The 26,823-nt window shown below is 65.6% G+C and overlaps 1 protein-coding gene across 1 annotated transcript; it reads left to right on the forward strand.

Annotated features, from left to right (window-relative positions):
- The first annotated feature begins 2,016 nt into the window (after positions 1 to 2,016).
- MYO15A (myosin XVA) lies at positions 2,017 to 26,141 on the forward strand. The gene is made up of 64 exons (XM_040591782.1): positions 2,017 to 5,676; positions 6,675 to 6,757; positions 6,979 to 7,042; positions 7,149 to 7,258; positions 7,490 to 7,564; positions 7,769 to 7,859; positions 7,990 to 7,995; positions 8,330 to 8,433; positions 8,967 to 9,030; positions 9,117 to 9,230; positions 9,441 to 9,602; positions 9,698 to 9,811; positions 9,923 to 9,981; positions 10,257 to 10,380; positions 10,469 to 10,564; positions 10,656 to 10,787; positions 11,234 to 11,359; positions 11,534 to 11,611; positions 12,006 to 12,160; positions 12,317 to 12,362; positions 12,477 to 12,601; positions 12,840 to 12,957; positions 13,046 to 13,221; positions 13,291 to 13,375; positions 13,665 to 13,718; positions 13,902 to 13,983; positions 14,073 to 14,203; positions 14,942 to 15,037; positions 15,130 to 15,365; positions 15,808 to 15,986; positions 16,110 to 16,182; positions 16,357 to 16,548; positions 16,703 to 16,797; positions 16,894 to 16,982; positions 17,077 to 17,203; positions 17,362 to 17,423; positions 17,546 to 17,609; positions 17,713 to 17,851; positions 18,048 to 18,138; positions 18,223 to 18,319; positions 18,576 to 18,697; positions 18,818 to 18,877; positions 19,132 to 19,207; positions 19,579 to 19,694; positions 19,778 to 19,896; positions 20,001 to 20,142; positions 20,408 to 20,519; positions 20,669 to 20,743; positions 21,136 to 21,341; positions 21,413 to 21,546; positions 21,625 to 21,691; positions 21,851 to 21,923; positions 22,160 to 22,233; positions 22,317 to 22,399; positions 22,615 to 22,745; positions 22,887 to 22,981; positions 23,381 to 23,458; positions 23,704 to 23,800; positions 23,885 to 24,045; positions 24,147 to 24,280; positions 24,365 to 24,498; positions 24,980 to 25,113; positions 25,450 to 25,590; positions 25,671 to 26,141. The coding sequence occupies exons 1-64, from the start codon at positions 2,017 to 2,019 to the stop codon at positions 25,770 to 25,772; spliced, it is 10,440 nt and encodes a 3,479-aa protein (XP_040447716.1). The 3' UTR covers positions 25,773 to 26,141.
- Positions 26,142 to 26,823: the final 682 nt, after the last annotated feature.

A 26,823-nucleotide genomic window follows, 5' to 3' on the forward strand; every position in this document is an offset into this window, starting at 1 on the left:
GGGGTCCAGTATGGGGACTGGGACCATGGCAGGCGGCCCCTGCGTGGCTGAAGCGCTGGGCAGATGCCAGGCTGCCCCCTCACTCTTGCTCTCCCTGGAGAGCCCTGATCACAGGCAGGCACAGCCATGGCAACGGCACGGAGAGCCATGCCAGTGGCGCAGGGCACGGAGAGCACTGCCAGACCCTCCTTTGCCCTGCCCAGCTTGGCTGAAGATGGCGGGGACCAAGGTGGGGACCACTGAGGGCAGTAGGATGGAGATGGGGATGGTATGGGTGGTGGGACAGAGGTGGGGACTTGCAGCAGCTTCTCATCAGCTGGGTACCCCTGTGCTCCAAGGGAGGGACTGTGTCCATGTCCGAGGTGGTTCCTCGCCACATCGTGGTGCCCAGGTGTTGCTCTGGGCATCCATGCTGGGAGGAGGGATGGTGTGGTGGCGTGGGTAGGTGGCATCAGCCCTGCAAGGCACAGTGGTGATGGCAGACCTGTGCGTGGCCCGTGCTGGTGCTGTGGTGGGGCTTCTGCGAGGCGACGCTCCCCGCACGGCTCAGGCTCTGCTGATGCTCTGTCCCACTGATCCCATGTTTGCATCACCTCATAGACCCTCTCCTGGGACCTGCTGGGTGCCTCTCCTCCTGCTCCGTCCGTCTGCTCTCCTTGCAGCTCCAGGGCAGCCCCCCTCTGTGCAGACCGTGCTGGGGTGTTTCCAGCCCAGAAATTAATGCAGGGAGGGGACCGAAACCATCAGATCATGGTGATACCCCACCCCCACTGCAAATGTGGCAGGGAGGGACCAGGCTCAGAGGAGACATTGCCACAGGGTGCCAGCCGGGGGGCTCTCCTGGTCCTGGAGAGGGCCAGTGGGTTCAGTCCAGCAACTGCTGCTGATTCTTGGGTTCCCCAGCTGCTGCACAGCTGGATGCTGCTGCTGCTCCTCCCCTGTGTCTCCCCAAATACCCCCTGCAAGGGAGTGAAGCGGGTGCTGCCCCTGCCCGCTGGCAGCCCCTGCCCGCAGCCGTCCTGCTGCTGCCCACAGGTGGTGCGTGCAGGGCAGCAGTTCCCACCGCTTCTGCTTAAACTTTTATGAACCTGCAGCAGCAGGAATCCAGCCCTGGCATTAACATTTGATGCGGTCACCCCACGCCTGGGCACGTGTGTGTGCAAACACGCTGCTGGCACTGCCACGGGGGACACGTGTGGCACATGCGACTCCCCTCACCGGCTGCATGTGGGCATGTGTGGCATCCTGCACGCATACGCAACGTGTGTGGCTTGGCATGGGGGGGACCCCTGTGGGCTCCCAGCTCCTCTCTGCTTCCCAGTGCGGCTGTGGGATTTGCTGTGGTGTTGGGCTCCTCCCCAGTGGTGCTCCCCTTGGCCATGCTCCCGGTGCTGGGGCAGCGCATGTCTTGGGCTCTGCAAAATTGTCTCCTCTCCCTTGATGCTTGGTGTGTCCTTGGCTTCATCCTCCTCTGCGCTGACCAGAGGAAGAGGCTGATTCTCCAGAGGAGAGCACAGGGAGCACCATGGTGCGGGGAGGTGGCAGGGTCTGGTTTTGGGGTGTGATGGTACCATGTGCTGTCCCTCTGGGGGATGCTCCCAGCAGCAGAGGCCCCTTTCTGCTGCTTCGGAAAAGTCTCCGGCCGGCGTGGCGCATCCCTTACATTATTCATGCCGCCGCGAGCCCCGGCGGTTGGGTTACAGACGGAGCCCAGCTGCCAGCACTGCGCTGCCCAACTCGCAGGGTGCCGCGGGAGCAGGAGGCAGCTCCCGCCGGGCTGCACCAGGGCTGCTGTCCCGCCGCCCCAGCGCCATGCCAAGCTGGGGGCCGCCAGTGGCCGAGGGAGCCACGCACGGGCATGTGCCTCGCCACAACCCAGTGCAGGTAAATACCCTCCTGGGGCAGGCTGCGGGGTCGGGAGCCAGCCGGTGTGCCGGGAGCTGCCTCGTGCCGGCGCGGGGCATCGTCTCCCAGGGCCCCGCCGGGGCTGGAGCATGAGCACCCACCACCGCCGGGATGGCTGGCAAGAAGGGGGAACCCAAAAAGGATGCGGGGGGCAAAGGGAAAGGGAGGAAGGGCAAGAAGGAGGCGCCCAGCGAGTCGGAGGAGACCTCGGATGCGGAGCTGCTGAAGGCGGAGGAGAGCGGGGAGACAGAAACGGTGGAGGAGAAGGAGGATGAGGAGGTGGCGGCTGTGGAGGAGGTGGTGGCTGCAGAGGAGGCAGCTGCAGAGGAGCCCAAGAAGGGCAAGGGGAAGGAGAAGGGGAAGGGGAAGGAGAAGGAGAAGGAGAAGGAGAAGGAGAAGGAGAAGAAGGGGGTGCTCAAGGGCATGGCAAAGAAGCCAGGCCGGGGTAAGAAGGTGCAGCTGGAGCCAGAGGCGGAGGAAAGCGAGAGCGATGCTGCACCAGCCAAGAAGAACCTGAAGGGCACCTCCAAGCTGCTGATGGGGCTGGCGCCCAACAAGAAGAAAGGGGCCAAGGGCCAGCCCAAAGAATCTGTAGAGCCCGACCTGGTCAAGGAGGAGGCGGCGGCGGCAGCACCGAAGGCTCCGATTCACCCGGGTCTCCGCAGCACCTCGAAGCTCTTCATGGGCTTCAAGAAGCTGGGGCTGCGTGGGCCCAAGAAAGGGCAGTTCAAGAACACATCCCGCTTCTTCTGGGGGCTGCAGAAGCACAGCACCAAGGGTCGGCGGAAGAAGAAGAACAAGGCAGTGCTCAAGTCCACATCCAACCTGATGGTTCGCTTCAAGCGCGTGGGCAAGAAGAGGAAGGAGGCAGCCAGCGACGCCCCACTGGCGAAGCCATCCTTCCTGCTGCTGCGGCGGGGCGGGCAGGCGGCCGAGGACGGCGTGTCCCTCTTCCGCCGGCGCCCGGAAAGGAAATTCAAGCCGCGGGCGCAGGTGCTGAGCAAGGCGGCTGCCGCCACGGGCTGGCTGGCCAGGAAGGTGCTGTCCCGGCGCGGACGGCTGGTGGGGGGTGGCCGGGCGGCCGATGCAGCCTGGCTTTCCCGTATCGGTGCCAGAAAGCTGCCGTTCCCTGCAGAAGACGAGATCCTTAGGCACCGGGCCAACATGAAGCGGATCCCCAGCGGCAGCGGGCTGTCAGCCCCCGGTGCTGCGCGGCACATCCAGGAGAGACGCAGCAGCACAGTGCAGCGTCCATCCCGGCGGCGTTCCCGGCACGCGCCTGCGGAGCCACCGGTGCCGCGCTACGGGTGGGCTGAGGAGGAGGATGGAGCCTACAGCCGCCGGCGAGGCTGTGCCAAGGAGGAGGATGGAGACTACAGCTCCCGCCACAGCTATTGCAAGAAGGAAGATGGAGACTATGGCCCCCGGCGTGGCTATGCCAAGGAGGAGAGCAGAGCCTACGGCCCCCAGCATGGCTACGCTGAGGAGGATGGAGCCTACAGCCCCTGGCGTGGCTACACTGAGGAGGAGGATGGAGCCTACGGCCTCCAGCAAGGCTACACCGAGGAGGAGGAAGGCTACATCCAAACCCCAGCCTATCCACCAGGGTACGGCTTTGAGGATGCAGTGCTGACCCCCTACGCTGACTACCCCGGCTATGAGGCAGATGAGGAGTACGGCTTCTACAGGGGGGTTTGGGAGGAGGATGACCCCCCAGGGCACCCCTACAGCTACGCGGAGCTCGAGGATGAGGGACCGTTTGGTGGTGGGTACCCCGTCACCCTTTACGACCCTTACAGCAGTGACCCGGAGTATGGCGAGGAGGTGGCGGGGCCCTTCGGCTACAGGGAGGACCCCTATGAGGACTTTGGGGAGCCCCTCACTGGGGGGTACCCTGGGGGCGAATACCCCGAGCATCGCATCCAGTACAGCGAGGGGGGGTGGGCACCGCATGCCCAGTCCTCCTGCAACCCCTACGCCCTGGCCCTGGAGGAGATCGCTGAGGCCGAGGAGCCCGAGGAGTGGGAAGAAGAGGAGGAGGAAGACAAGGAGTGTCCCCTCTCCATCCTCAGTGCCTCCTCCCTCCGGGGCATGCGGGAGACGCTCTCCTCCAAGCTCTCCCTCAATAGGAAATTCAGGCTCTTCCCAAGGCCCCAGGTCAAGATCTTTGGCAAGGACCGCCTGGACGTCCCCCTCCTTCCGTCTCCCCACCTGCCTGCCGCCCACGATGAGGATGACTACGATGAGTACGAGCCACCGCCAGCAGCCCCCAGCCCCACGGCACCCTCAGGCCGCTGGGTTTCGGCAGCGCGGGCGTGCGGGAGCCCTCTGGGGCAGTTCCTCCAGCGCTCCCTCTCGCAGTCGCCCAGCCGCCCGCCACGGGGTGCAGGGGCACTCCGGGACCCCCGCGCCCCCCAGCCCTCCTACAGGCGCTCTGCCCGCAGGCTGGCGGGAATGGAGAGCGCTGGCTCGGGGGGCCGGGACCCCCCGCCACGAGCATCTCTAGCTGGTGGCATGGCCGCGCAGCGGCTGTCGCTCCGTAACCCCTTTGCCAACCCTGGGCGCTCCCCATCGCTGCCGCCAGCCCGGCAGCGCCCCAGCAGCGTGCGGGGCGAGGGGCTGCGGCTATCCCCCTCCCTCGGTGCCAGCCTCAGGCAGCTTGGCCCCGAGCCCCCTACCCCACCGCCAGCCTCCCCCCGCTCCCCGGGACCGGTGGGGAGGCGTTTGGGGGTGCCGGCGGCGGGGTCGGGAAGGCCTCTGTCATCGCGGCGGAGCAGTCCCCCCGGGCTGCCGCTCCCCCAGGCCTGGCCCCGGCTCCCTGAGCCCCCCACCAAGGCTGTGAAGCCGCTGCAGAGGAGTCCCTTCCTGGCACCAAGCCCCCGGCCCGGCAGCCGCCGCCTCAGCCCCCCAGGCCTCTCCTGGGACCAGGACCTGCCCCCCTGGCAGGGTGCTGCACGGGGTCGTGCCAGGGTGCCGCCCCCCCCCAGCCCCGCTCCTAGCACCCCTAAAAGCTTCATCCAGCGCATTGGGCAGCCCCTTGCTGGGATGGCCCCCCGCTCCCCCCCGGTGAGGCCATCTGCTGCTGAAGCGGGGGGCCACAGCCGCTCCGTGGGGCAGTCCTTGGCATCACTGCTGGTGGAGAGCATGGCCCCTGCTGAAAGCCCTGCGTCCCCCCCACCTGCCCGCCGACCTTCCTCCCGATCGCCCTCCCTGCCCCGGCACCCGTCCCAGAGGAATGGCAGCTCTGGCAGATCGCCAAGCCCACCGCTGGGGCGCCAGGGCTGGGCTGACACTGGGCGTTCCACCCTCCCCTCCATCCCATACAGTGACCGGAGCCCCTCACCCCAGCGTCGCCCCACTTTCCTAGCACCCCGTGGCCAAGCCCCTGGCTCGCCGGCCACCCACCGCCACGGTGCCCGCGGCCTGGGGCCAGCGGAGGCCATCGAGGGCGATGGGGCAGCCGGGGAGGAGGGCACGGGGCGCTACGCGGTGGTGACGCCGCAGGTGCAGAGGTTGGGCTCCTTCCGCCGGGCGTCCCGCATGTACAAGCAGCACTGGTCCACGCAGCACGTCGTGCGGGTGCGGGAGATGCCGGACGCCTGGACGGCTGAGCAGGGTTCCCCCCGGCAGCCCTCCCAGCGCAGCCGGCGGTGGGCGAGCCAGCGGGGAGCCGGCATCACCCGGTACCTGAGCCAGGCGGCGGGCAGCTGGCGGGACAGGCACCCCTGGGCAGACGGGTACCTGGGCACCAAGCAGCCCTGGCACAGCAAGGTAATGCTGGCGGGGAGGGGAGCCCACCGTGGGGGCCGGCGGTGGGACGGGGACGGGGGGCGAGCCAGCAGCTGGTGGGACCCAGGGTGGGTGGCATGTTGATGTGGCTGCTGGCTCGCTGCGGCACAAGACCACCAGTGCTGGGGGGTTGGCAGCACCTGCGGTGGGGGGTAAGTGGGTATGGGTGCACTGGGTGCTGTTGGGGGTCCTGCCGCAGGAGGTAGGCTGGGGGGGGGGACGGTCATCGCCCATTGTGTGTCCCCCCCATGCACGGCCCCCTTGGGGACACTTGACTCTCACATATGGAAATGCTGAGACCCGATCCCCGGCTGGGGCAGGCGCGGGTGGCACGCTGACCCGACGGGTGTCCGCTTTCCTGCCGGCTGCCTGGCCACCTGCCAGCATAGGCTCCTGCACACCACCCACCCGGCATCCCCCCCTGCACGCCACCCACCCGGTGTCCCCCCTGCACGCCACCCACCCGGTGTCCCCCCTGCACATGGCTGTGGGGCACGTCGTGAGGAGCAGCTCCCAGCCCTACAGCTCAGCCCCCTTCTGTCATCTCCCCTAGAGGTGCCACCCTGCCCAGGGGTCTCCATCACCCACCTCTTGCAGCACCCTGTGGGGGTAGGGGTGAACTGTGGCGTGTTGCGGTGGGGGGTGGCACAGCCGCCTCTGCCTGTTCCCACCTGCCCATGGTGAGTGGGACTGGGGGTCTCTGGGACCAGCCTTTCCCAGGACAGTCCCCACAGATGCCTTGGTGGCCCCACGTCCCCCCTTTCAGCACTGCTGCTCTCCCCTGACACACAATACTCTCGGTGGGGAACCTGTTTAGGGGCCATGTGATACTTGCTCAGGGTCCCTGCCGTCGCTGGCTGTGGGATCCCTGGCTTTGTCACAGATGGTGGTTTTGGGGTGGTGATGGTGACGGGGTGGGATGCCAGAGGGTGTTGGCACAGCCCTGCCGTGACGGAGCTGGGCTGGTTTGCTCTGTGCAGATGCAGTCGCTGTGCAGCCTGCCCATCGTGCGGTACCAGGAGGCACAGGAGGAGGATGGGCTGGAGGACATGACCCAGCTGGAGTGAGTGTCCCCATCCCCTTTGCCCACCCACCGTGACCCAGTGCCACGGGGACCAGCAGGGCTGTGCCCTTTGCCCAGGCACCCCACAGCCCCCACTGCTCCCACCCCATCTGGTCCCAACACAGTCTGCTCTGGCCTTGCGGGGCTGGGGACATGCTTGGGGACAGAAGACACCTCCTGTCCCCCTGCCACCCCCTAAGGCAGCCTCTGCTCCATGCCAGGGACCTCCAGGAGGCCGCGGTGCTGAGCAACATCCGGACGCGGTTCGAGCGCCAGCTCATCTATGTAAGCTTAGGGGCGCACAGCATCCCCTGAAGACCCTGGGCGTAGGGACTTTGGGGGGGTCATCGCACTCCAAGAGCTCACAGCCCCAACCCCCGCTGTCCCACAGACCTACATTGGCAGCATCCTGGTGTCAGTGAACCCGTACCGTCTCTACAACATCTACGGGACGGAGCAGGTGCTGCAGTACGAAGGCAGAGCCCTGGGCGAGAACCCGCCGTGAGTACCAGGCTGTCCCCAAATGCTCTGTGGGGACAAGGGCACCCCTACCCACCATCACCCACCCCTGGGTCCTACAGCAGCCCCCCGGGTGGTCCCAGGCCCTCGAGGACTCTGGGCTGTGCTGGATCATCTGTGTCCATGCACAGGGATGGTCGGGGCACAGTAGTGGTCCCTGTGCTGGGGTGATGTGGCACCACCCCCCCCACCTCTGCTTCCCCCCCCCCCCAGGCACCTCTTTGCCATCGCGAACGTCGCCTACTCCAAAGTGATGGATGCCAAACACAACCAGTGTATCGTCATCAGGTGGGACAGGGCTGTCCCCACACACAGCGCTCAGCTCTCCCTGGGGTGGCCCCAACCAGAGCTGCCCTAATGGCCAGTTGCAGGATGCTGCTGCCACCCTGGGGCCGACGGGTGGCCCTGGGATGGGGCGCTGGGTGGGTTTGGGGTGGGTGCACCCTGCTCAGCTGGTGGTGGCCCCGGCCATGCTCCTGCTCTGCATTTCAGTGGGGAGAGCGGCTCAGGGAAGACTGAAGCCACCAAGCTGATCCTGCGTTACCTGGCGGCTGTCAGCCAGAAACGCAGCACAGCCCCACAGGTAGGGTGCTGTCCTGGGGACGTCCCTGTCCCCATCCCCTTGTCCCACCTTCCTGCACTCTCCTCCACCCCCCCCCTGCTCATGGTCTTGCTCTCTCTTTGTCCCCACGCTTCCACCCGGACCATGGCAGATAGAGGTACCGGGGGGGACACGTGGGCTGGGACGGTTCAAGGGGACTGAGCATCATGATGGCATCTCTGTCACGTCACCCCAGCTGCGGGGGGATGGCAGGGATGGACAGCAGGAGCTCGGTGCATGCACGTGCATGGGGTCCTTGCGCTCTCCCACATCCTTATGCATCCTGGCTGCAGTGCACGCCTCAAATTTTAGCAGCCATGGGTGTCTGCATGGGGCAGGGGGTGACAGGGAGGGTGGCAGGGTCACAGGCGGGGCTTATCTGCCATGGGGACAGCCCGTGGTGCGTTGGGGTGGCCGGGCTGACCTGCTGGCTCTCCCCGTCACTGCGGCAGATCCTGGAGGCGACCCCCTTGCTGGAATCCTTCGGCAATGCCAAAACCGTGAGGAACAACAATTCCAGCAGGTTTGGGAAATTTGTGGAAATCTTTCTGGAGGAGTAAGTAACGCTGAGCGACACCCGCGTGCAGCCGGTCCCCGCCCCCTGTGTGTGTCCCCTGCCCCACGGGTGCCCAACCCAGCCCCAGCCCTGCTGCCAGGCTGCCCCTCGGCTCTGGGGTGGGACACACGTGGGGACACTTGGGGACAAACCTTGGTGGTTGAAAAGCGACATCACCTGAAGATGGGCAGCGTTTGCTGTCCCTGGGGCAGGGGTGCTGTGCCCTGGGCTGACAGCCTGACCACTCCCAGTCCCTGTCCCCATGGCCTGTCCCACCCTCACTCAGCCCCACTTATCCCAGTTTAGGGGGGTGCCCAATTTCACGCTGGGGTGCAGCAGCTCCAGCCCTTGCTTGGGACCTGGGTGCAGGCACCTCTCCCTGTCCTCCCATCCCTAGTGCGGGGCACCTGGGGACCAGCACTGACCCCAGAGTTCCAGGAGGAGCATCGGGGCAGGGGTGGGCACCATGACAGCGGGCACAGCCCCTGCCCGTGCCAAGGTTGCCAGCTGGGTGCCTGCTCTTGCTCCCGCAGTGGCTTGATATGCGGTGCCATAACCTCGCAGTACCTGCTGGAGAAGTCCCGTGTGGTCTTCCAGGTGGGTGGAGAGAGGGGTCCCAGGCTTTGCCCCCCACCACTACCCCCTCTGCTGCCCCCGCCCCAGCTTGGTCCTCTGCTCCCCAGGCCAAGAGCGAGCGCAACTACCACATCTTCTACGAGATGCTGGCAGGGCTGCCCGCCCAGCAGCGGCAGCGGTACTGCCTGCAGGGCGCCGAGACCTACTACTACCTTAACCAGGTAGCAAGCCCCCTGCCCAATCCCCCCCATGCTGCCTCCTCTTCGGAGGGGCTGGCCAAGCTCAGGGTGCCAGTGGGTTCCTGAGTTCTCCTGGATTCGGTGTGCGGATGGGGAGGGTGCTCAGGGTGGGGTGTTTCCCCCCCACCTCTGGGTGCTGCCCCTGGGTGCTGCTCCCCGGGACCCACTGATGTACCGAGGGGGCCATGCCAGGGTGGGAACTGTGAGATCCCCGGCAAGGACGACGCGGAAGATTTCCGTCGGCTGCTCAACACCATGGAGGTGCTGAGCTTCAGCGTGGAGGAGCAGAACAGCATCTTCCGCATCCTCTCATCTGTCCTTCACCTGGGCAATGTCTACTTTGAAAAATACGAGGTACCCTATGGGGAGCCAAACCACGTTTCTCGGGCCTGATTTGGGATGTGGTGGAGGGGGGTCACTGCATCCCACCGCCTCACCATCTCCTGCAGACCGACTGCCAGGAGATCGCCACAGTGGTGAGCGCCACAGAGATTGGGACAGTAGCTGAGCTGCTGCAGGTCTCGCCTGAGGGCCTGCAGAAAGCTATCACTTTCAAGGTGACGGTGAGTGCAGGGGGGGCACAGGTGGTGGTGGGGGGGGTCCCTGGCCCCTAGGGACCATGGCTGGTTTTGCCAAAACTCCATCGTGCCGTTGGTTTTGTGTGCTTCAAACAGGAAACTCTGCGGGAAAAGATTTTTACCCCTCTGACTGTGGAAAGTGCCGTGGATGCCAGGTAGAGGGGAAGGGGGCTGTGCTGGGAGGGGGGCGCCCCTGGGAAATGGTTGGGAGGGGCAATGCCAGGCTGGGAAAAGGGATGGTCAGGTCCCCCAGTGCAGATTAGACTCTCTAGTGATTAAAACTGCAGCTCTAAGGGCTGCCCCATGCACTACATGGGGCTGTGATGAGTGCTGGCCATGGAGGGTGGGGGTGTATGTGGTGCCGTGCCATGCCGTGCCATGCCGTGCCATGCCGGAGCTCCGGAACTCTGCTCATCCCGCCTCTTCCCAGGGATGCCATTGCCAAGACCCTCTATGCCCTGCTCTTCGGCTGGCTCACAGACCGCATCAACAAGCTGGTGTACCCACGGCAGGAGGCCCTCTCCATCGCCATCCTGGACATCTACGGCTTCGAGGTGAGCAGGATCCATCCCTGCTCCATCCCCCCAGCTGCCAGCCCCAGGACTGTGGGCTCTTGGACTCCACGGACCTTCCTTCTCGCAGGACCTCAACTTCAACAGCTTTGAGCAACTGTGCATCAATTATGCCAATGAGTACCTGCAGTTCTTCTTCAACAAGATCGTCTTCCAGGAGGAGCAGGTGAGCCAGCAAGCAGTGCTGGGCTCTGCCCCCATGCTGAGCATCTCCACGGGGCCAGGGGCATGGGGCTGACCGGGTGCTGGCCCCGCAGGAGGAATATATCCGGGAGCAGATCGAGTGGAAGGAGATCCCTTTCAGCGACAACCAGCCCTGCATCGACCTCATCTCCCAGAAGCCCTACGGCATCCTCCGGATCCTCGATGACCAGAGCTGCTTCCCCCAGGTGAGGGGCTGCTGGTGGTGAGGTGGTGATGATGGCAGCACTAGGCAGTCACTGTGGTTGGGGAATCGCTATGGACAAGGGCTGCTCCGCTCCTGTGCTGTCCTGGACAACCTGGGAGACCCTCTGGGTTTCTCTAGGCTGGACAAGCCCTGAGAGGTCCCAGGTTGGTGCCACAGGAGCAGCATCCCCCAGAGGACTTGCTTTTGCAGGAATTAATGAAAAAAGCCCTCCCAGCTGCCCTGTAAAAGAGGGAAGGGTGGTTGCACCCTCTCTGACAATGGGGAAACCGAGGCACAGAGCAGCAGATACCCATGACTGTGCAGCTTCTGGGTGGCAGAGCTGACAGCAGGGTCTGGACAGTTGTCCAGGCATCCCCATCCCGGTGCTTACATTCCCAAGGCTGCTGAACTGTTCAAGCCATGTCTCACCCCTGTGCCCGTCCCCAGGCCACCGACCACACGTTCCTCCAGAAGTGTCACTACCACCATGGGATGAACCCGCTGTACACGAAGCCGAAGATGCCACTGCCTGAGTTCACCATCAAGCACTACGCAGGGAAGGTGACCTACCAGGTATGTGGCAGTGGGGTACCCAGCTGGGGTTTTAAGGAGGCTTAAAAAGGAGCTTTATGGGGTTGATCCCTGGGGCAGGGGGTCCAGCTGGGGCCCCTCATCCTGGCCTGGAGCTCCTTGCCTCCCCCCACCACACCACCAGGCTCCTCACCATGAGGTTTTGCTCTTTGCCAGGTTCACAAGTTTTTGGATAAAAACTATGACCAGGTCCGTCAGGACGTGCTGGACCTGTTCATCAGCAGCAGGACCAAGGTAGGGCCCTGCCTGGTGGTGGCTCTGCTGATGGGACACCAGGCACTGATAGCCCCCTGCCGTACACATCCCTTTTTATGTCCCCAGGCATGTGTCCCATGGCCAGTGAAGCCCAGGGGGACCAGAAGCAGGGGATGCCTCCAGCTTCACCCTGTGCCCTTTTCCCACAGGGTCTTCTAGGCTTGACCCCTCAAGCATTGGCACCAAATGGGCACATGGGCTGCCCTTGTGCTCCCCCATCCCTATCCCCATCCCTGTTCGGGGAATCCAGCCACAAATAGGGAATACAACTCGCTCAGGGCTGGGCAAAAAGGCAGCAGCTGGTCTGGGAAGCCAGGAGAGCTGCACCATCCTGGTCACCTTCCTCCTCCCTAACCCTCGCCATCTCCCCAAGGTGGTGGCCAACCTCTTCTTCGGCCATGCCCAGGTGTTAGCCCGGCAGAGGAGCCTGGTCAGGAGGAGCAGCACCAGGACACGGCGGTACAAGGCCCCCACCGTGGCTGCTCGGTTCCAGCAGTCACTCCTGGACCTGGTAGAAAAGATGGAGAGGTCAGGGCAGGCAGGGTGGGCAGTGCGGGCAGGCTGGGCAGCCAGGCCATGCACTGGAGCTGGCAGGAGCAGGGTGGACAGCCAAACCCAAGCCCAAGGTGGCCAGGCTGGCTTTGTCCCCTGTCCCTGATGGCTGATGGGGTACCTCTGACACAGGTGTAACCCCTTCTTCGTGCGCTGTCTCAAACCCAACAACAAGAAGGTGAGAGCTGCCAGTGCAATGCCAGTGCTGCCTGCCCTTGCTGGCACTGGGGGTGTGTGGTGGGCAGGGATCTGCCTGCACGGCTGCCGATGCTTCTCCCCATCTTCTCCCCAGGAGCCAGGGCTCTTTGAGGCAGACGTGGTCAGCAGCCAGCTGCGGTACTCGGGTATCCTGGAGACCATCCGCATCCGCAAAGAGGGCTTCCCCATCCGCATCCCTTTCCTCGTCTTCATCGACAGGTGCCTGGGGGATGTGGGTCGGGTACCACCATCCTGGCATGGGGACACCACAGAGCTTGTGGATGTTTTAGGGGGCGGTGTTTGGCCCAGGTTTCCCCCATGGTGGGAACTGGGAGCTGCCTGTTTTGGTGCACAGCACTGGGAGAAGGTGCTTTCCCAGGCGTGGTGCTCGTCACTGCAGGGAGGGTCCATGCCGGTGTCCCGGTGGGGATGGTGACAGCGTCATGGGCTCGCCCAGGTACCGCTGCCTCGTTGATATGTGGTCCAGCGTTATTCCCAATGGGGCCAACTGCGTGGAGATGCTGAGGAACCTCTGCCCCGTCAGCCCCAGCATGTACTATGTTGGCGTCACCAAGGTACTGTCCCACGCTTGGCTCTGGTGATGCCCAAGGGGAGGGCGGCTGAAGTGGAGGGCTCACAGCATCACCCCCCCCACCTTCCCAGCTCTTCCTGAAGGAGCAGCTGTACCAGGCGCTGGAGAGCAAGCGAGCCCGTGCCCATCACCTGGCTGCACTCACACTCCAGCGCTACGCTCGCACCTTCTTCATCAAGAGACGCTTTCGCTCCCTCCGCCGAAAGATCATCCTCCTGCAGAGCCGGGCACGAGGCTACCTGGCCAGGTGGGGGTCCTGGGGGGGCAGTGGGTGGGCACTGGTGGGTGGCAGAGGGTGACGAGTGGCCTCCCACAGGCGGCGGTACCGGCGCATGCGGCGCACGCTCATCAAGTTCAGGTCGCTGGTGCACATCTATGTCAACCGCCGGCGGTACCTCAAGGTGAGGTGGGGAGCTGGCACATCCCAGGGGGGTCCCAGGCACCCAGTCCCACCCTGCTGCATGTTTGGTGGTGTGTCTGGAGAGGGCACAGTGGCACCCCCAGACCCTGAGGCCCCCCAGACACCATCCCCACCACCTCCTCCATGCCCCATGGGGCATGGGCAGTGCCTCTTTGGGGTGAAAGCCTGGCAATGCTGGAGGGGGCAATGGCACCCAGGGGGGTCCTGCTGCCTCTGGGTCTCCCTCCTTTGCTCCCATCTGGGGCTCAGTGTGGCTGTTCTGCTTGCAGAGGAAGGAGGACGCCCGCCGGCGGGCAGAGGAGGAGAAGGAGAGGATGAAGCAGGTAATGGGGTGCAGGCGGGCAGCATGGGGGTGAGCACACGTGTGATGTACATTGCAACCCGTGTTGCTGTGCCCTTGTCCCTGCCTTGTGCTCGCCCATCCCTATGCTGCCAGCTGAGGCACCCATGGGTGCTGGGGCAGGGAGCAGCGTGGCAGTGGGTACATCCCTGCGCTGTGCCACCAGGAGCTGACGAGGAGGGAGGTGGTGGATGTCACCCACCTGGAGATCCCAGCCGAGCTGATGGGGCTGCTGGAAGCCGCTGCAGGTGAGTGTGTCCTGCACCGCCGCCGGCACCGCTCCCAGCCCCTTGTCCCCATCCCTGCGGCCGTGCCATAGCTGCCCGCTGTGCCGTAGCTGCCCGGGAGGTGAATGCCGGCTGTGTGGTCCTGGTGCCACCACCGGCGCTGCAGGCCGACTCCCAGCTCACCCTCCCACTCGACATCAACGACTACCCCATGGCCAAGTACGTGCGGGGCCACTTCCAGGTAAGGTGGGCGCCGCGGGCTGGCGGCGGGGAGCCTGCCCTAAGGGGCAGCCAGCTTTCGGGGGGTCCTCGATGCCTCGGTCGTGGCTGAGCGGTTAGGTTCAAGGTCCCCGCAGTGGCTCTGCCCGGCGGCTCCCCGCACCATCCCACTGTTCTCTGCCCCGGCTGCGGCCCCAGGGATGCCGCGGGGTGTGAGAGGGGCCGGATCCGGGGCGGCTGTGGTGCTGCAGGGAGCCGGCCGCCGCCTCCCTCCCTCCCCGTGGGTTCCTGTCGTCTCCAGAGGCCGGGGGGACCCCGCTGAGGTTATCGGAGAGAGACCCGCCGAGCCCTCCTGGACGCCCGACGCGGGGCAGATCCTGAAACGCTGGGGCGGGAGACCAGGTCGCTTTGCTCCTGGGACCCCGGCCCCATCAACGATCGCTTTACCCCCTTCCTCCTCCTTGCCCCCTATTTTTGCCGTGTGTTTCCCAGTCCCTGGCATCCCCAATGCCAGCACTGGGGCCGGATCCTGCTCTCAGCCTCGCCGAGGTGCTGGCACCTGTGGTGCTGGCAGCACAGCTGGAGCCCGTCCCCATCCTGCTGCCAGGAGGCTGCCGGCCCCATCCTGCGCCCCAGCCCTTTTGCAGCCCCAGAGTCCCCATTCGGCACCAACGCCATGCTCAGCACCATGGGGCCGGCCCCTCGTATCCTGGGGCTGTCCCCGGGGCCTGGGTAGCCACGGGTGCGGGTGTCACCGCAGGAACCGGCGTTCGGGATGCTGACGGCCCCACTGGCAGCCCCCCTCACCCGGCTGGACGAGGAGCTGCGCCACGAGGCGCTTAGCCTCTTCCAACTGGTAGGTAGGGTCCAGCGCAGGATCCGGCGCTGTGGTCCCCTGCCCGCTCCCTGCCCGGGACCGGAGGGAGGACCTCGCTGTCCCCGCGGCAGATCCTGCGGTTCATGGGGGACCCGGGGCTGGGCGGCCCACAGGAGACCCTCTTCGGCAACTACATCGTGCAGAAGGGGCTGTCGGTGCCGGGGCTGCGGGACGAGCTCCTGGCACAAGCCGCCAACCAGGTCTGGCGGAACACCAACGTCAACAATGAGGAGCGGGGCTGGCTGCTGCTGGCCGCCTGCCTCAGCGCCTTCCCCCCGTCCGCCACCTTCGAGAAGTACCTCCTCAAGTGAGCTGGGGCTGGGGTCAGGGACGGGGACCGGGGCTGGCTGGGACTCTCAGGGACAGCCTGGCACTCTTGCCTGGGGATGCTGCGGGGGCTCTCCAGGGGCTCCCCGGGCCAGCCTGGCACATGTGCCTGAGGATGCTGCCCAGGTCCCTCCAGGTTCCCTTGGGTCAGCGTGGCACACGTACCCAGGGATGCTACCCAGGTCCTGCTGGGGATGCTCTGAGCTCCTCCGTGGCCCCAGGGCCAGCCTGGCCCATGCGGCCAGGGATTATGCTCAGATCCCTCCACGATTCCTCTGGCCAGCCTGGCACAAGTGCCCAGGATGCTGCTGAGGTCCCTCCAAGGATGCTCTTAGTCTCTCTGTGGTCCCCTGACCTGGCCTGGCACACGTGCCTGTGAGTGCCACCCATGTCCCTCCTGCAGCATTCTTCCTTCCCCACAGGTTCGTCTCCGACTACGCCTTTGCTGGCTACAAGCCAGTGTGCCAGCGCAAGCTGATGCACGCCATGGCACAGTCGCAGCTGGGTGCTGCAGCTGCCCGTGCCTTCCCCCCCTCACTGCTGGAGTGGACGGCGAACCGGCAGCAAGCCAGCATGGCACTCGACCTCCACTGCTTCAACGGTGCGGGGTGGCACGGGGCTGAGGGCACGGTGGCAGCAAGGGTCGGTCCCAGCTTGACCACACTGCCGCTGTCATGGGCAGAAGGGGACTGGTGGGACTGGCTCGTCACCTGTCCCTCCACAGGTGACCAGTTCTCCTGCCCCATCCACTCCTGGAGCACGGGCGAAGACCTGGCAGGGCATGTCCTGAAGCACAGGTACGCGCTGGCTCAGCACCCACCTAGCCAGCACAGTGAGCACCGGGCACAGCATCACCCTGGGGCTCTTTCAGGATCTGGGAGCTGGAATGCCCAGCTCACGGGCAGGGTGTCCCCCAGAGCCAGGGCACCGCTGGCAGCCCATGCCTGTCCCCAGCGTCCCGCTGTTGGCAGGGGGCTGACAGAAGGCTGGCGTGGCTGGTCCGTGGCCATGAAGGCGGGTGCCCAGTGGGCCGAGCTGGCCGGCCACGACTATGTCCTGGACCTCATCTCTGACCTTGAGCTGCTCCAGGGCTTCCCCAAACAGAAGTCCTGCTTTCTCATCGCATGGGAGGGGGCCGAGAGCCACGGCGGGGACAGCTGGGCGTAGGTACCCGGGAAGGGACTGGTCCCCTGCTGCGGGGCTGTTGAGGGAAACACCAGCACCAGGCTGGATGGGTGCTGGCAGAGGTGTGGGGCAGGGTCCAGGGGGGTCTGGCACCCAGTGGGTGCGCAATGAGCTCATCCTCCCTCTCTGCAGGGTGCTGGGACACAGCCTGGATTTGGATGATGTGCCTCCTCCCCCAGCTGTGAAAGCCCCCACGCTGCCATCCACGGAAGCATACCAGCCCCATGGTAAGGGATCACCCTGCCAGCCCCTCGGAGCTGCTGGCAGGGCTCTGCTGGTGAAGCCCTGCTGCCGGCAGCTCATCACTCCTTGTCCCCCGGCAGATGGGGAATTTGGGGAGCCACGCAGCCAGAAGGGTCTGGACCGGTATCTGGACAGCCTCTTCGACCCCGTGCTCTCCTGCGGCAATGGGGTGAGAGGGACGTCCCCCTGCCTAAGGCAGAGGGAGCCCAGCGTTTTGGGGGTGCAGGGGGCTTGGCCTCCATCCCCTGACACCTGCCCCCCAGGAGCTGGAGAAGCCGGCTGCCCTCTCACAGAGGATGAAGGGAAGAGGTGGCGTGGGAGGTGGGGACAGCGGTGGTGATGCCAAGCGGAGCGGACCCCCCGTGCCTGTGGAGATGCGTCAGCCGAGGGGTCAGCACCTTGATCACTTCTGCATCCCGACGCAGCTCCCTGCCTCAGTTTCCCCACCTGGTCCCTGGTGTGAGGCACAGCCCTGCACCCAGCGCCCCACAGCTGTGATATGGGGCTGCAGGACGCCCCGGCTGAGCTCTCCTCCTTTGCTGTCGCAGCCCCGGAGCCAGCCCCATCCCCGCAGCGCCGGGTAGATGCCAACCAGCTGCCTGGGCCCTCGGTCAGTGGGGCAGGCGGGGTGTGTGTGTGTCAAGTCTTGCACAGTCTCCGCTGCAGGGCAGCTCCCTAGGGATGGGGGCAGCTGGGGGGTGCCAGATGCTGACAGTGCAGTGTCCCTTGCAGGGAAGAGCAGCGGAGGGGACGCCAGCCCGTGCCCCCCAGCCCCGGCCCTACTTGCAGAAAGCTGGTAAGGGGTCCCAGCTCAACAGGGTGGCAATGGGGACTTGTGGCACTGAGCCAGGCCCCAGGCGTGCCTGGCCGCTGCCCGAGATGTGTGCTTGGCCCCACAGTGCCCGTGGGCCAACGGTGGCCGGGTGAGCTGGTGCAGCATTCCCGGCTCAACTCTGAGCACTTCCCACGGCCCACGCATGACATCCGCAACATCATCCGGCAGTGCCAGCCAGCCCCGCGTGGATCCCAGCCCCCCAGGTACCCAACCCAGCCCCCAGCTGAGCCACCGGCCTCTCCTGCCTGTGGGTGCGTGTGCTGGGGTACAGGTGATGCCAGGTCACAGGTGATGCTGGGGATGCAGGTGATGCCAGGCACAGGTGATGCCAGGGTGCAAGTGATGCTGGGGGTGCAGGTGGTGCCAGGATGCAGGCAATGTGGGGTGCTGTCTTTGCAGCAAGCTCTTTGGGAAGAAGCTGGACCCCCACGAGGAAGCCATGCAGATCCTGAAGGAGCAGCTCTCTGCAGCCCGGGTCCCGGCAGCTGTGGTAGGGATGTGACCACCCTCGTGTCCCCTATGCTGGGCTGGGGGAGTCACCGGCCCTGGCGGCAGCCAGCTCTCTGCCCCGCAGGGGCCCAAGGAGCCGGTGGCTGCGGTGAAGCCGGTCACCAGCGGCAGGTACCAGCTGCGAGCACCAACAGGGCGTCTGGCAGCCACCCGGCCCCCAGGTATTGCAGGGCAGAGCTGCAGCACTGGGCGGGGCGGGCAGGGCAAACTGATGCCCCTCATCCTCCCCAACAGCACTGGGCGATGCCTGATGCAGCCGGATGTGGGTCTGGCTCTACAGCATCCTCATGGGATAACTGCTGTGTCCAGCTAAACCCTCCCTGCCCCACAGCTGGACCCTGTGTCTGTTTACCCTGGTGGAGGGGGGCTGTTCATGGTCCCCCCCAGGGATGTGCAGGGTTTTCTGTCCCTTCACAGTCTCTGTCTCGCGGGAGCTCCCATCTGAGGCACAGCAGGTCCAGACCCAGCTGCACCGCAGCTGCAGCGAGGACTTCTACACCTACCACAACGTGCCCTGGAAAATATACATCCGCAAGGAGGTGCGGGGTGTGGGGAAGACAGGCTGGTGTCCAAGGGGGATAAAAGAGGCTTTTCGCCAAGCCTGAGCCCCTGCAGAGTGGGTAACGCCAGTAATGCTGCACTGGTCTCGCTCCTGGCAGGTTTTCTACCCCAAGGACAACATTAACAACCCATTGCTGCTCGACCTCATCTTCCGGCAGGTGAGGCACCGAGCTGGCCCCAAAGGCCCCCTGGGGTCCCCCGGGAGCTGGGGTGTCCCCCCACCAGGGTGATGGTTTACTCATCCCACCATGGCTGTCCTGTCTTCCCCTGCTGAGCTGCGGTGGAGGAGCAGAGGGTGTCCCTATCGGCTGTCCCAAGCTGGGGGCGGGGGGGAGGCCAGGCAGGGCAGAGGGGCTGGAGGGCACCACTGCTCCCCCCACACTGCCCCACTGCTCCTCACCCCCTTCACTAGATCTTCAACGACACGCTCTCCGGCACCTGCATCCGCATCAGCCAGGAGGAACGGCTCCGCTTGAAAGCCCTCTTTGGTAACCCTCGCCTGCTGCTCCTGGGCTGGGGGGCTCACACCTGGGGACCCCAAACCTGGGGGACTCACACCCAGCTCCCCCGCCTGCCCATCCTCACCTCCTGCGTATCTCCAAGCCACAGCTGGCTCTGCTGTTTTGGGGTAGTTTTGCCTCCAAATACAACGAGCCCCCTGTGGTTTAGTGCTCCATAACAGCATGAGTTGTGTCAGGTCTCAGCCAGGCTTGCTGCACCGAGGGGGGCACATGGCTCTCCATCATGGTCCTGCCAGGCTTGGGAAGGGGATGAGCATCCCTGCTCTCGCTGTGAACCCTGTGTCTGCGTCCCTCCTGGGGAGGGAGGATGCTCACAAAGTGGGTATTTCTCCCCACAGCGGAAAACAAACTGGACTCCTTCAGCCCCGTGGCCACTGAGAGCGTCAAGAGGGAGATCATCGCTGCAGCCCGGGACAGCTGTGAGGTGTATTTCTCGCGCCTCTTCCCCGCCACGGTGAGGGTCCAGCTACAGAGCAGGGCAGGGTGGGGGGCACCGCAGCCCCGAGCCCCCAGCTGAGGCAGCGTGCCGGCCCGCAGGGCAGCGTGGGGACGGGCGTGCAGATCCTGGCTGTGTCCCACGCCGGCATCAAGCTGCTGCGGCTGGTGAAGGGCACCAACGTCCCCGGGGAGCAGCTGCGGGTGCTGCGGGTGTACAGGTAGGGATGAGGAGCCTGGGTGGTCAGGGTAGGATGGGTGCTGTGGGTGCTGGGATGGGTGCTGTGGGTGCCAGGTGTTACAGCCTCCCCTCACCCTGCCCCAGCTATGCCGACGTGCTGTTCGTGACCACCCCGTCCAGGAACATGCTGGAGCTGAACCTGCGCAGCGAGAAGCTCATCCTCTTCTCCCCCAAAGCCCCCCAGGTCAAGGCCATGGTCGACCACTTCATCACGGAGCTCAGGAAGGTGGGGAGGGGCTGCCCCAGGGCCAGGGGGCTGGCGGGGAGCATCTCCTGGGGGCTGTACCCTGCCTGTGTGCCCACATTTGGGGGGCTGCAGTGAGCAGTAAAGGCACCCTGCCAGTGGGGCTGTCTGGGGTGGGCATGGGCACCCTGGGGTGGTCCTGCAGCCATGGGTGCTTGAAACCCCAGTGCTGGTGGGATGCAGGCGTGCGTGGGTGTGCATGCATGTGCCCGCGTGCACGGGCTGTGCCAGCCCCTGCTGTGCCCAGGACTCCCAGTATGTGGTGGCCGTGAGGAACTACAGCCCAGAGGACGGGCGCCAGCTCAGCTTCCACAAAGGGGACATCATCCACCTGCAGCCACTGGAGCACCCAGAGAGAGGTGAGCAGCCCTGCCACAGCCCCCTGTGCCAAAACACCCTCGATGAGGGGCACAGGGGCAGCAGGACTGGTGGCTTCACCAGCCCCCAAGGTGGCTGTGCCCTGGCCTCGCATCCTGGGACACCCTGTGTCCCCATGATGTCCCAACAGACCACTACTATGGCTGTGTGGTCCGCAAGAAGGTGATGTACCTGGAGGAGCTGAAGACAGGCACCCAGGATTTTGGTGGGTGTCACGCTGTCCCTGCGTGTGTCCCTGGTCCATGTACACTGCCCGCAGGCATGTCCCTTCCTGGGGCTGGGGCATGTGGCAGGATCCTGTTTCTGTCACCCCTCAGCAGGATGATTTGGGCTCCTTTTGGTACCAATCCAATGCAGAGGGATGTTCCCCTGCCATCCCCACCCTGGGTGGCACCGGGTGCTGCCCCATGTGCCTGCAGGCAATGGGCTTTGTGGCCCCTGGTCTGCACCTTTACCTCGAGCAATGCCCAACCGCAGCTGTCTGCAGCCAAAACCTGCAGCCAGACCCCTGGAAAGGGCTCGGGGAGCAGAGGCTTTTTAGGGGGTGACCCACGGGGCTGCCAGCCTGGGGCCATCCTCACCACCTGCCTGGAACAGGGTGGAAGTTCGGAGCCATCCACGGCAGGTCAGGGCTCTTCCCTACTGAGTATGTCCAGCCCGTCGCGGCTCCCGACTTCGTCCATTTGCCGGCGGAGAGGAAAGAGGAGCCCAGGGACAAGCAGGGCAAAGTGGCAGCTTCAGCAGCCGTGGCTGTGGCCGTGGCTTCCACCGCCGTGGCCCAGGAGCTGGACCGGAAAACCGAGGTGGGTGCTGGCCTGGGGCGGTTGCCAACACGGTGCCGGCTGTGCCCGGCGCCCACGGCCCCGCTTCGCAGGCATCCCAGGCCAGCACCGCCTTCGTGGAGGGTCCAGGGGGAGATGGGGGCGAGCAGCTCAGGGATGCCGCAGGGACCCGGCCCATGCTGGCTTTTGCCCAGCAGTATTTCCGCGTGGCACAGCACGGGACCACGTGAGTGCCCAGTAGTGGGATGGGGACACCCCGAGGTGGGGACACCCATGCCCAGCTGCTCCCTTGTCCCTCTCCTAGGGACCTGGGCGAGACGAAGGCCAGGAGGGACGTGCCGGGTGTGCTGGAGATGCTGACATTCACCAAGGTATGGGGAAGCAGGGGACCTCGGGGTGCCCCTGCCCTGCTGTCACTTGCAAGTCCCCCTGAGGTCCGAGCGTGCTCGAGAGCTCCCCGAACGCCACCCCAACAGCCAGCCCATCCCTCTGGCTGCCCCCAGGAGCTGACCCTCTTGCCCCATCCCCAGATCCCCATCCAGGAGTCGCTCATTGAATTTGTGGATGGTGGCATCAACAAACTGGCCACCGAGGCTTTCCAAGGTAGGCGGGGGGCGCGAGTGCCCCGACCCCCTGTCCCACAGCCACCCCCAGCCCCATCCTTGAGAAGGGTGGGGACAGGACCAGGGTGGGCAGATGGGGAGGCCGGGGGGGGGGGGGGGGTTAGCTCCTCTGATCCCACGCCCTATGTGGCCGAGTTGTTGCCCCCACTCAGAGGACCATGTCCCTGGGGAAGTAACAGGGTGAGCTGTGTCACCGTGTGGCTTTGTTGTCCCCAGCCGTGATGAAGTTTATGGGTGACCACCCTCTGCGGGGACAGACGGAGCTGGATGCTGTCTGCACCATCCTCAAGGTAAATCCGCCACTGGGGCGGTGTGCCTGGGGGTGGCTTGGGCAGGGGGTGGCAGCCATGTGGCAGCTATGCCTGTCCCCCAGTTGTGTGCAGAGCACGAGGTCCTGCGGGATGAGGCGTACTGCCAGATCATCAAGCAGATCACCAACAACACCAGCTCCAAGCCGTGAGTCCCTGCACCCGTGCCATCCACCCCAGCTGGGACAGCAGAGGCTGGCACTTGTGTCCCTGGCCAGGCTGAGCTGCCCCAGCATGGGGGGAGACCAGAGACCCCCATCCTGGCAGCAGGCTGTGCTGCTCCCTGGGGCGATGGGTGCTGTTGCAGCCCACCGCAGGCACCCTTGCCCTCCCTGGGGGCTCAGCCTCAGCTCTTCCCGGCAGGGACAGCTGCCAGAAGGGCTGGAGGCTGCTCTACATCCTCGCTGCCTACTACAAGTGCTCCGAGGTGTTCAGGCCCTTCCTCTTGGCCTTCCTGCAGGATGCCAGCAAGCACCCGGAGCTGCCTTTCCATGGTAGGGGCTGTGCATGCCCCAGGGTGCTGGGTGCATGATGGAGGAGGACACCCAGGGCTGTCATGGGGCTCAGGACATGCTTTAGCAGAGCCAGCATCACAGCTCTTCCCCGTCCTTCACCCCGGTCCCTGTCCCTGCCAGGCATCGCCAAAGCCTGTGAGCAAAACCTGCGGAAAACCCTGCAGTTCGGTGGCCGCAGCCTCTTCCCCAGCAGCATGGAGCTCAGGGCCATGGTGGTGAGGCTGGGTGCTCATGGGTGCCCATGGGCGTGGGGCAGGGCTGATGCCAGCTTCGGATCCCCTCGGAGGTTCTGGATCCCCCCATGGGCTCAGGATCCCCCCTGGGACAGCGCCCTGGAGCTGAGCTTGCTGGCACGGGGAGCACAGTCCTTTTTGGGGTCTGCTTTCCAGGAACACCGCTTTGGGGGTGCCCTGAGCTTTCTGGGGTCCCCAGTGGGGATGCAGCTCTAGGCACATGGGGTGTGGGGTATGATGGCTCACTCGAGCAGGGTGGGCAAGGTACAGGATGATCCCCATGGGATAGTCCCCATGGGATAGCTTAGGGGCTCGGGGTGTCCTCTGGGGTCTTGCTGTGTGAAGGGCCCCCCTGCACCCCAGCGTGTCCTCCCCATGCAGGCTGGACGCAGTGCCAAGCGCCAGCTCTTCCTCCTGCCCGGTGGCATCGAGAGGCACCTCAAGATCAAGACGTGCTCGGTGAGTCAGAGGGGGCAAGAGGCTCGATGCACCTGGTGACCGCCTGGCTGTGGGTGCCCCGAGGGTGTGGATGTTGGGGGGCTGCACCCCTTGGCTGTCCCTGAGCTGGGGGACTTTATTCTCTGGGAATGGGAGATCCCTCCCTGGGGACCTGCATGGCATGAGCTGCAATGCAGGACCCATTGGTGGCCCTGAGCGTGGCAGGGGGATGTGGCCACGTCCCAGCTGCCTGTCCCCGTGCCCAGGTGGCTCTGGACGTGATTGAGGAGCTGTGCTATGAGATGGGGCTGCAGCACCCCGAGGCTTTTGATGAGTACATCCTCTTCGTGGTGACCGACAGAGGTGAGGGGCTGGTGGGGACGGGATGGCCATGCCACTGTCGGGTTCCGTGTATGGCAGCCGTGCTCAGGCTCCTGGGTGGCACAGGGCAGAGCGTGCGGCCGCTGACCCGCCGGGAGTACGTCCTGGATGTGGCCGCCGAGACGGAGCGCCGGGATGCCACCTACACCTTCTGGTGCCGCCGGGTGGTCTGGAGCCAACCCCTCAAGTTTGACAATGAGCTCTATGTCACCGTCCACTACAACCAGGTCGGGCCACCCCTCCAGACTCCCCCGGAGCCACCTCCCTGGGTCCCCCCCCAGAGCGTGCCCCATCCCCAAGCCGTGTCGCTGTGCTCTGTCTCCCTCAGGTGCTCCCCGACTACCTCAAGGGGCTGTTCACTGTCCTGCCGCCTGCGAGGCCGGGAGAGCAGCACTTCCCGCACGTGGCCAAGCTGGCTGCCCTCCAGCACCGCGCCAAGGACCACCACCAGCTCCCCACTGCGTATGGCTAGGGTCCGGGGGGGCATATCCCATGGGGTGTGGGACCCACTGGCCGGCGCCGGCCCTGACCCCTGGCTCCCTGCAGGCGGGAGGTGCAGGACTACATCCCCCCGCAGCTCTTCCGCCTGCTGAAGGCCCAATCCTGGCTCCAAATGGTGACCCAGCACATGCAGCAAGCCCAGGCACTCAGCACCCATCAGGCCAGGGCACAGTTCCTGGGTGAGTGGGGATGGGATGGGGACAGGGAGGTGATGCTGCCGGGGAAGCGATGCTGCTGAGGATGCAGTCCTGCCAGGGATGCAAGGCTGCTGGGGATGTGGTGCTGCCCAGGAGGCAATGCTAACGAAGATGAGATGCTGCCTGGGGTGTGATGCTGCTGGGTGGCTCCTCCGTGGGGAGCCTGGGACAAGCAGACCTTGGCCCCATGTGGAGCCTGGGTCGCTGCATGGCCAGGGGAATGCTGCACACGGAGGACAGGACTGCAGGGGCAGGACAGGGCAGGCAGCTCCCAGGACCCCTCGACTGCTCCTGGGTCCAATCCTGTCCCTGATCCAGAGCCTGAAGCGGTGCAAGGCTCTGGGGGCTGACCCAGCTGCTGCCAGGCATAGGGATGGCAAGGACCCTTGGCAGAGCCCCCATGACAGGGCCCGGGCAGGAGGGGGGGGCAGCAGGCACTGAGCCCCCATCCTCCACCTCGCAGGGCTGCTGAGCGCCTACCCCATGTTTGGCTCGTCCTTCTTCTACATCCAGAGCTGCAGCAACAACGCCATCGTCTCACCCTGCATCCTGGCCGTCAACCAGAACGGCCTCCACTTCCTCAGCAAGGAGACCCATGTAGGTGGGGGCTGTGTCGGGGATGGTGTCCCGTGGGCACCACCTGGCCAGGGCACCCCCCGCTCCTGCCTCCACCCCGATCTCACTGCGGGGACAGAGCCAGGCACCCCGTGGGGTGTGACAGCAGGTGGGGGGGTGCTGTCCCTCGCCAAAGCGGGCAGGGGTCCCAGGTCTGGCCCCAGCTGGCCAGCTTTGCCTGCCCGCGCCCACCCTGTGCACGGGGCTGCAGCACCAGCCCCCTCCATCCTGCCTCCACCCGCACCCGCTCCCATCCTCAGTTCCCTCGCTGGGGTCCCTGGGGCACTCGGGCCACCCCTCCTGTCCCCCCATCCCCAGGAGCCCATCGCCAAGTTCTCGCTGAAGGAGATCCAGTCGACGCGGACGCAGCGGCCGACAGCCGGATCCAGCTACCCCTACGTGGAGATCACGCTGGGTGACCTGCTGGCCCAGGGCATCACCCAGCTGCAGCTGGAGCAGGTGGGGGGGACCCATGGGGGACCCCCTGCCGGGAAGCCCACAGTGGTGGCCCGGCCACCAACAGTGTGTCCCCTCGGCAGGGCCTGGAGCTGTGCCGCGTGGTGGCCGCGCACATGGAGGTGCTGCTGGGTGCCCGGGAGAAGAGGCTGACGCTGCCGCCCAGCGAGATCACCCTGCTCTGAGCCCGCCGCGGGGCACGGCGATGGCGGCCATCCTGGGGTGGCCCCAGCTGGGCCGGTGGCTGCCGTCCCCCGTCCCCTCGGCGCTGCTCACCCCGCGCTGTTGTTCTTGGCTTTTATACACCCGTCAGCCCAGCCCGGGGCGGCCTCGGTGGTTCTGTGCTGTGCTTGCTGCTGGGGGGGGGGGCTGCTGTCCACTGTGCCTCAGTGTCCCCGTGCCTCAGTGTCCCTGTGTCCCCAGACCTCAGTGTCTCTGTGTCCCTGCACCTCAGTGTCCCCATGACTGTGTCCCTATGTCACCATACCTCAGTGTCCCCATGTCCTCATGCCTCAGTGTCCCCATGCCTCAGTGTCCCTGTGTCCCCAGACCTCAGTGTCCCCATGACTGTGTCCCTATGTCACCATGACTCAGTGTCCCCATGTCCCCGTGCCTCAATGTTCCTATGTCACCATACCTCAGTGTCTCCATGTCCCCGTGCCTCAGTGTCCCCGTGTCCCTGCACCTCAGTGTCCCCATGCCTCAGTGTCTCTATGTCACCATACCTAAGTGTCCCCATGTCCCCGTGCCTGTGTCCCCACGCCTCAGTGTCCCCGCACCTCAGTGTCCCCGTGTCCCCATGCCTCAGTGTCCCCATGTTCCTGCGCCTCAGTTTCTCCCTGCCTCAGTGTCCCTAAGTCCCCGTGTCCCTGTGCCTCACTGTCCCCGTGCCTCAGCCCCTGCGGTGCCCCGTCTCCCCGCCCGGGGGCTCGGTACCGGCGGTGACTCCCAACCGGTTGTGCCGCACCTCCCGCCCGCCAGGGGGCGCTGGCGCCCCGCCTCCGCGCTCCCGCCGGCAACTCAGCGGCCACCCCGACCCCTCGCCGCCCCCCGCCCCTCCCGTTAGGCCCCCTCGCCGACCAATCAGCCGCCGTCTCGTGCCGCTCGCGCTCGCCCCTTCGGCCAATGAGCGCCGCGCCGGGAGGCGGGGCGGGGCGGCGCTGCCGGTACCCGTTAACGGCGTGAGGCGAGGGCGGAGGTGGCGGCGGCCGGGTGGGGCGGGGCGGGGACGTACGC

This window comes from Falco naumanni, chromosome 4 (genome assembly GCF_017639655.2).
Source record: "Falco naumanni isolate bFalNau1 chromosome 4, bFalNau1.pat, whole genome shotgun sequence".
Lineage (NCBI taxonomy): Eukaryota > Metazoa > Chordata > Aves > Falconiformes > Falconidae > Falco > Falco naumanni.

Coding starts and splice junctions, on each gene's coding strand:
- MYO15A (XM_040591782.1), top strand. CDS start 2,017: ATGGCTGGCAAGAAGGGGGAACCCAAAAAGGATGCGGGGGGCAAAGGG. Junction 7,259..7,489: donor GCCCTGGGCGAGAACCCGCC/GTGAGTACCAGG, acceptor CCCCCCCCCCAG/GCACCTCTTTGCCATCGCGA. Junction 22,400..22,614: donor AACAACACCAGCTCCAAGCC/GTGAGTCCCTGC, acceptor TCTTCCCGGCAG/GGACAGCTGCCAGAAGGGCT.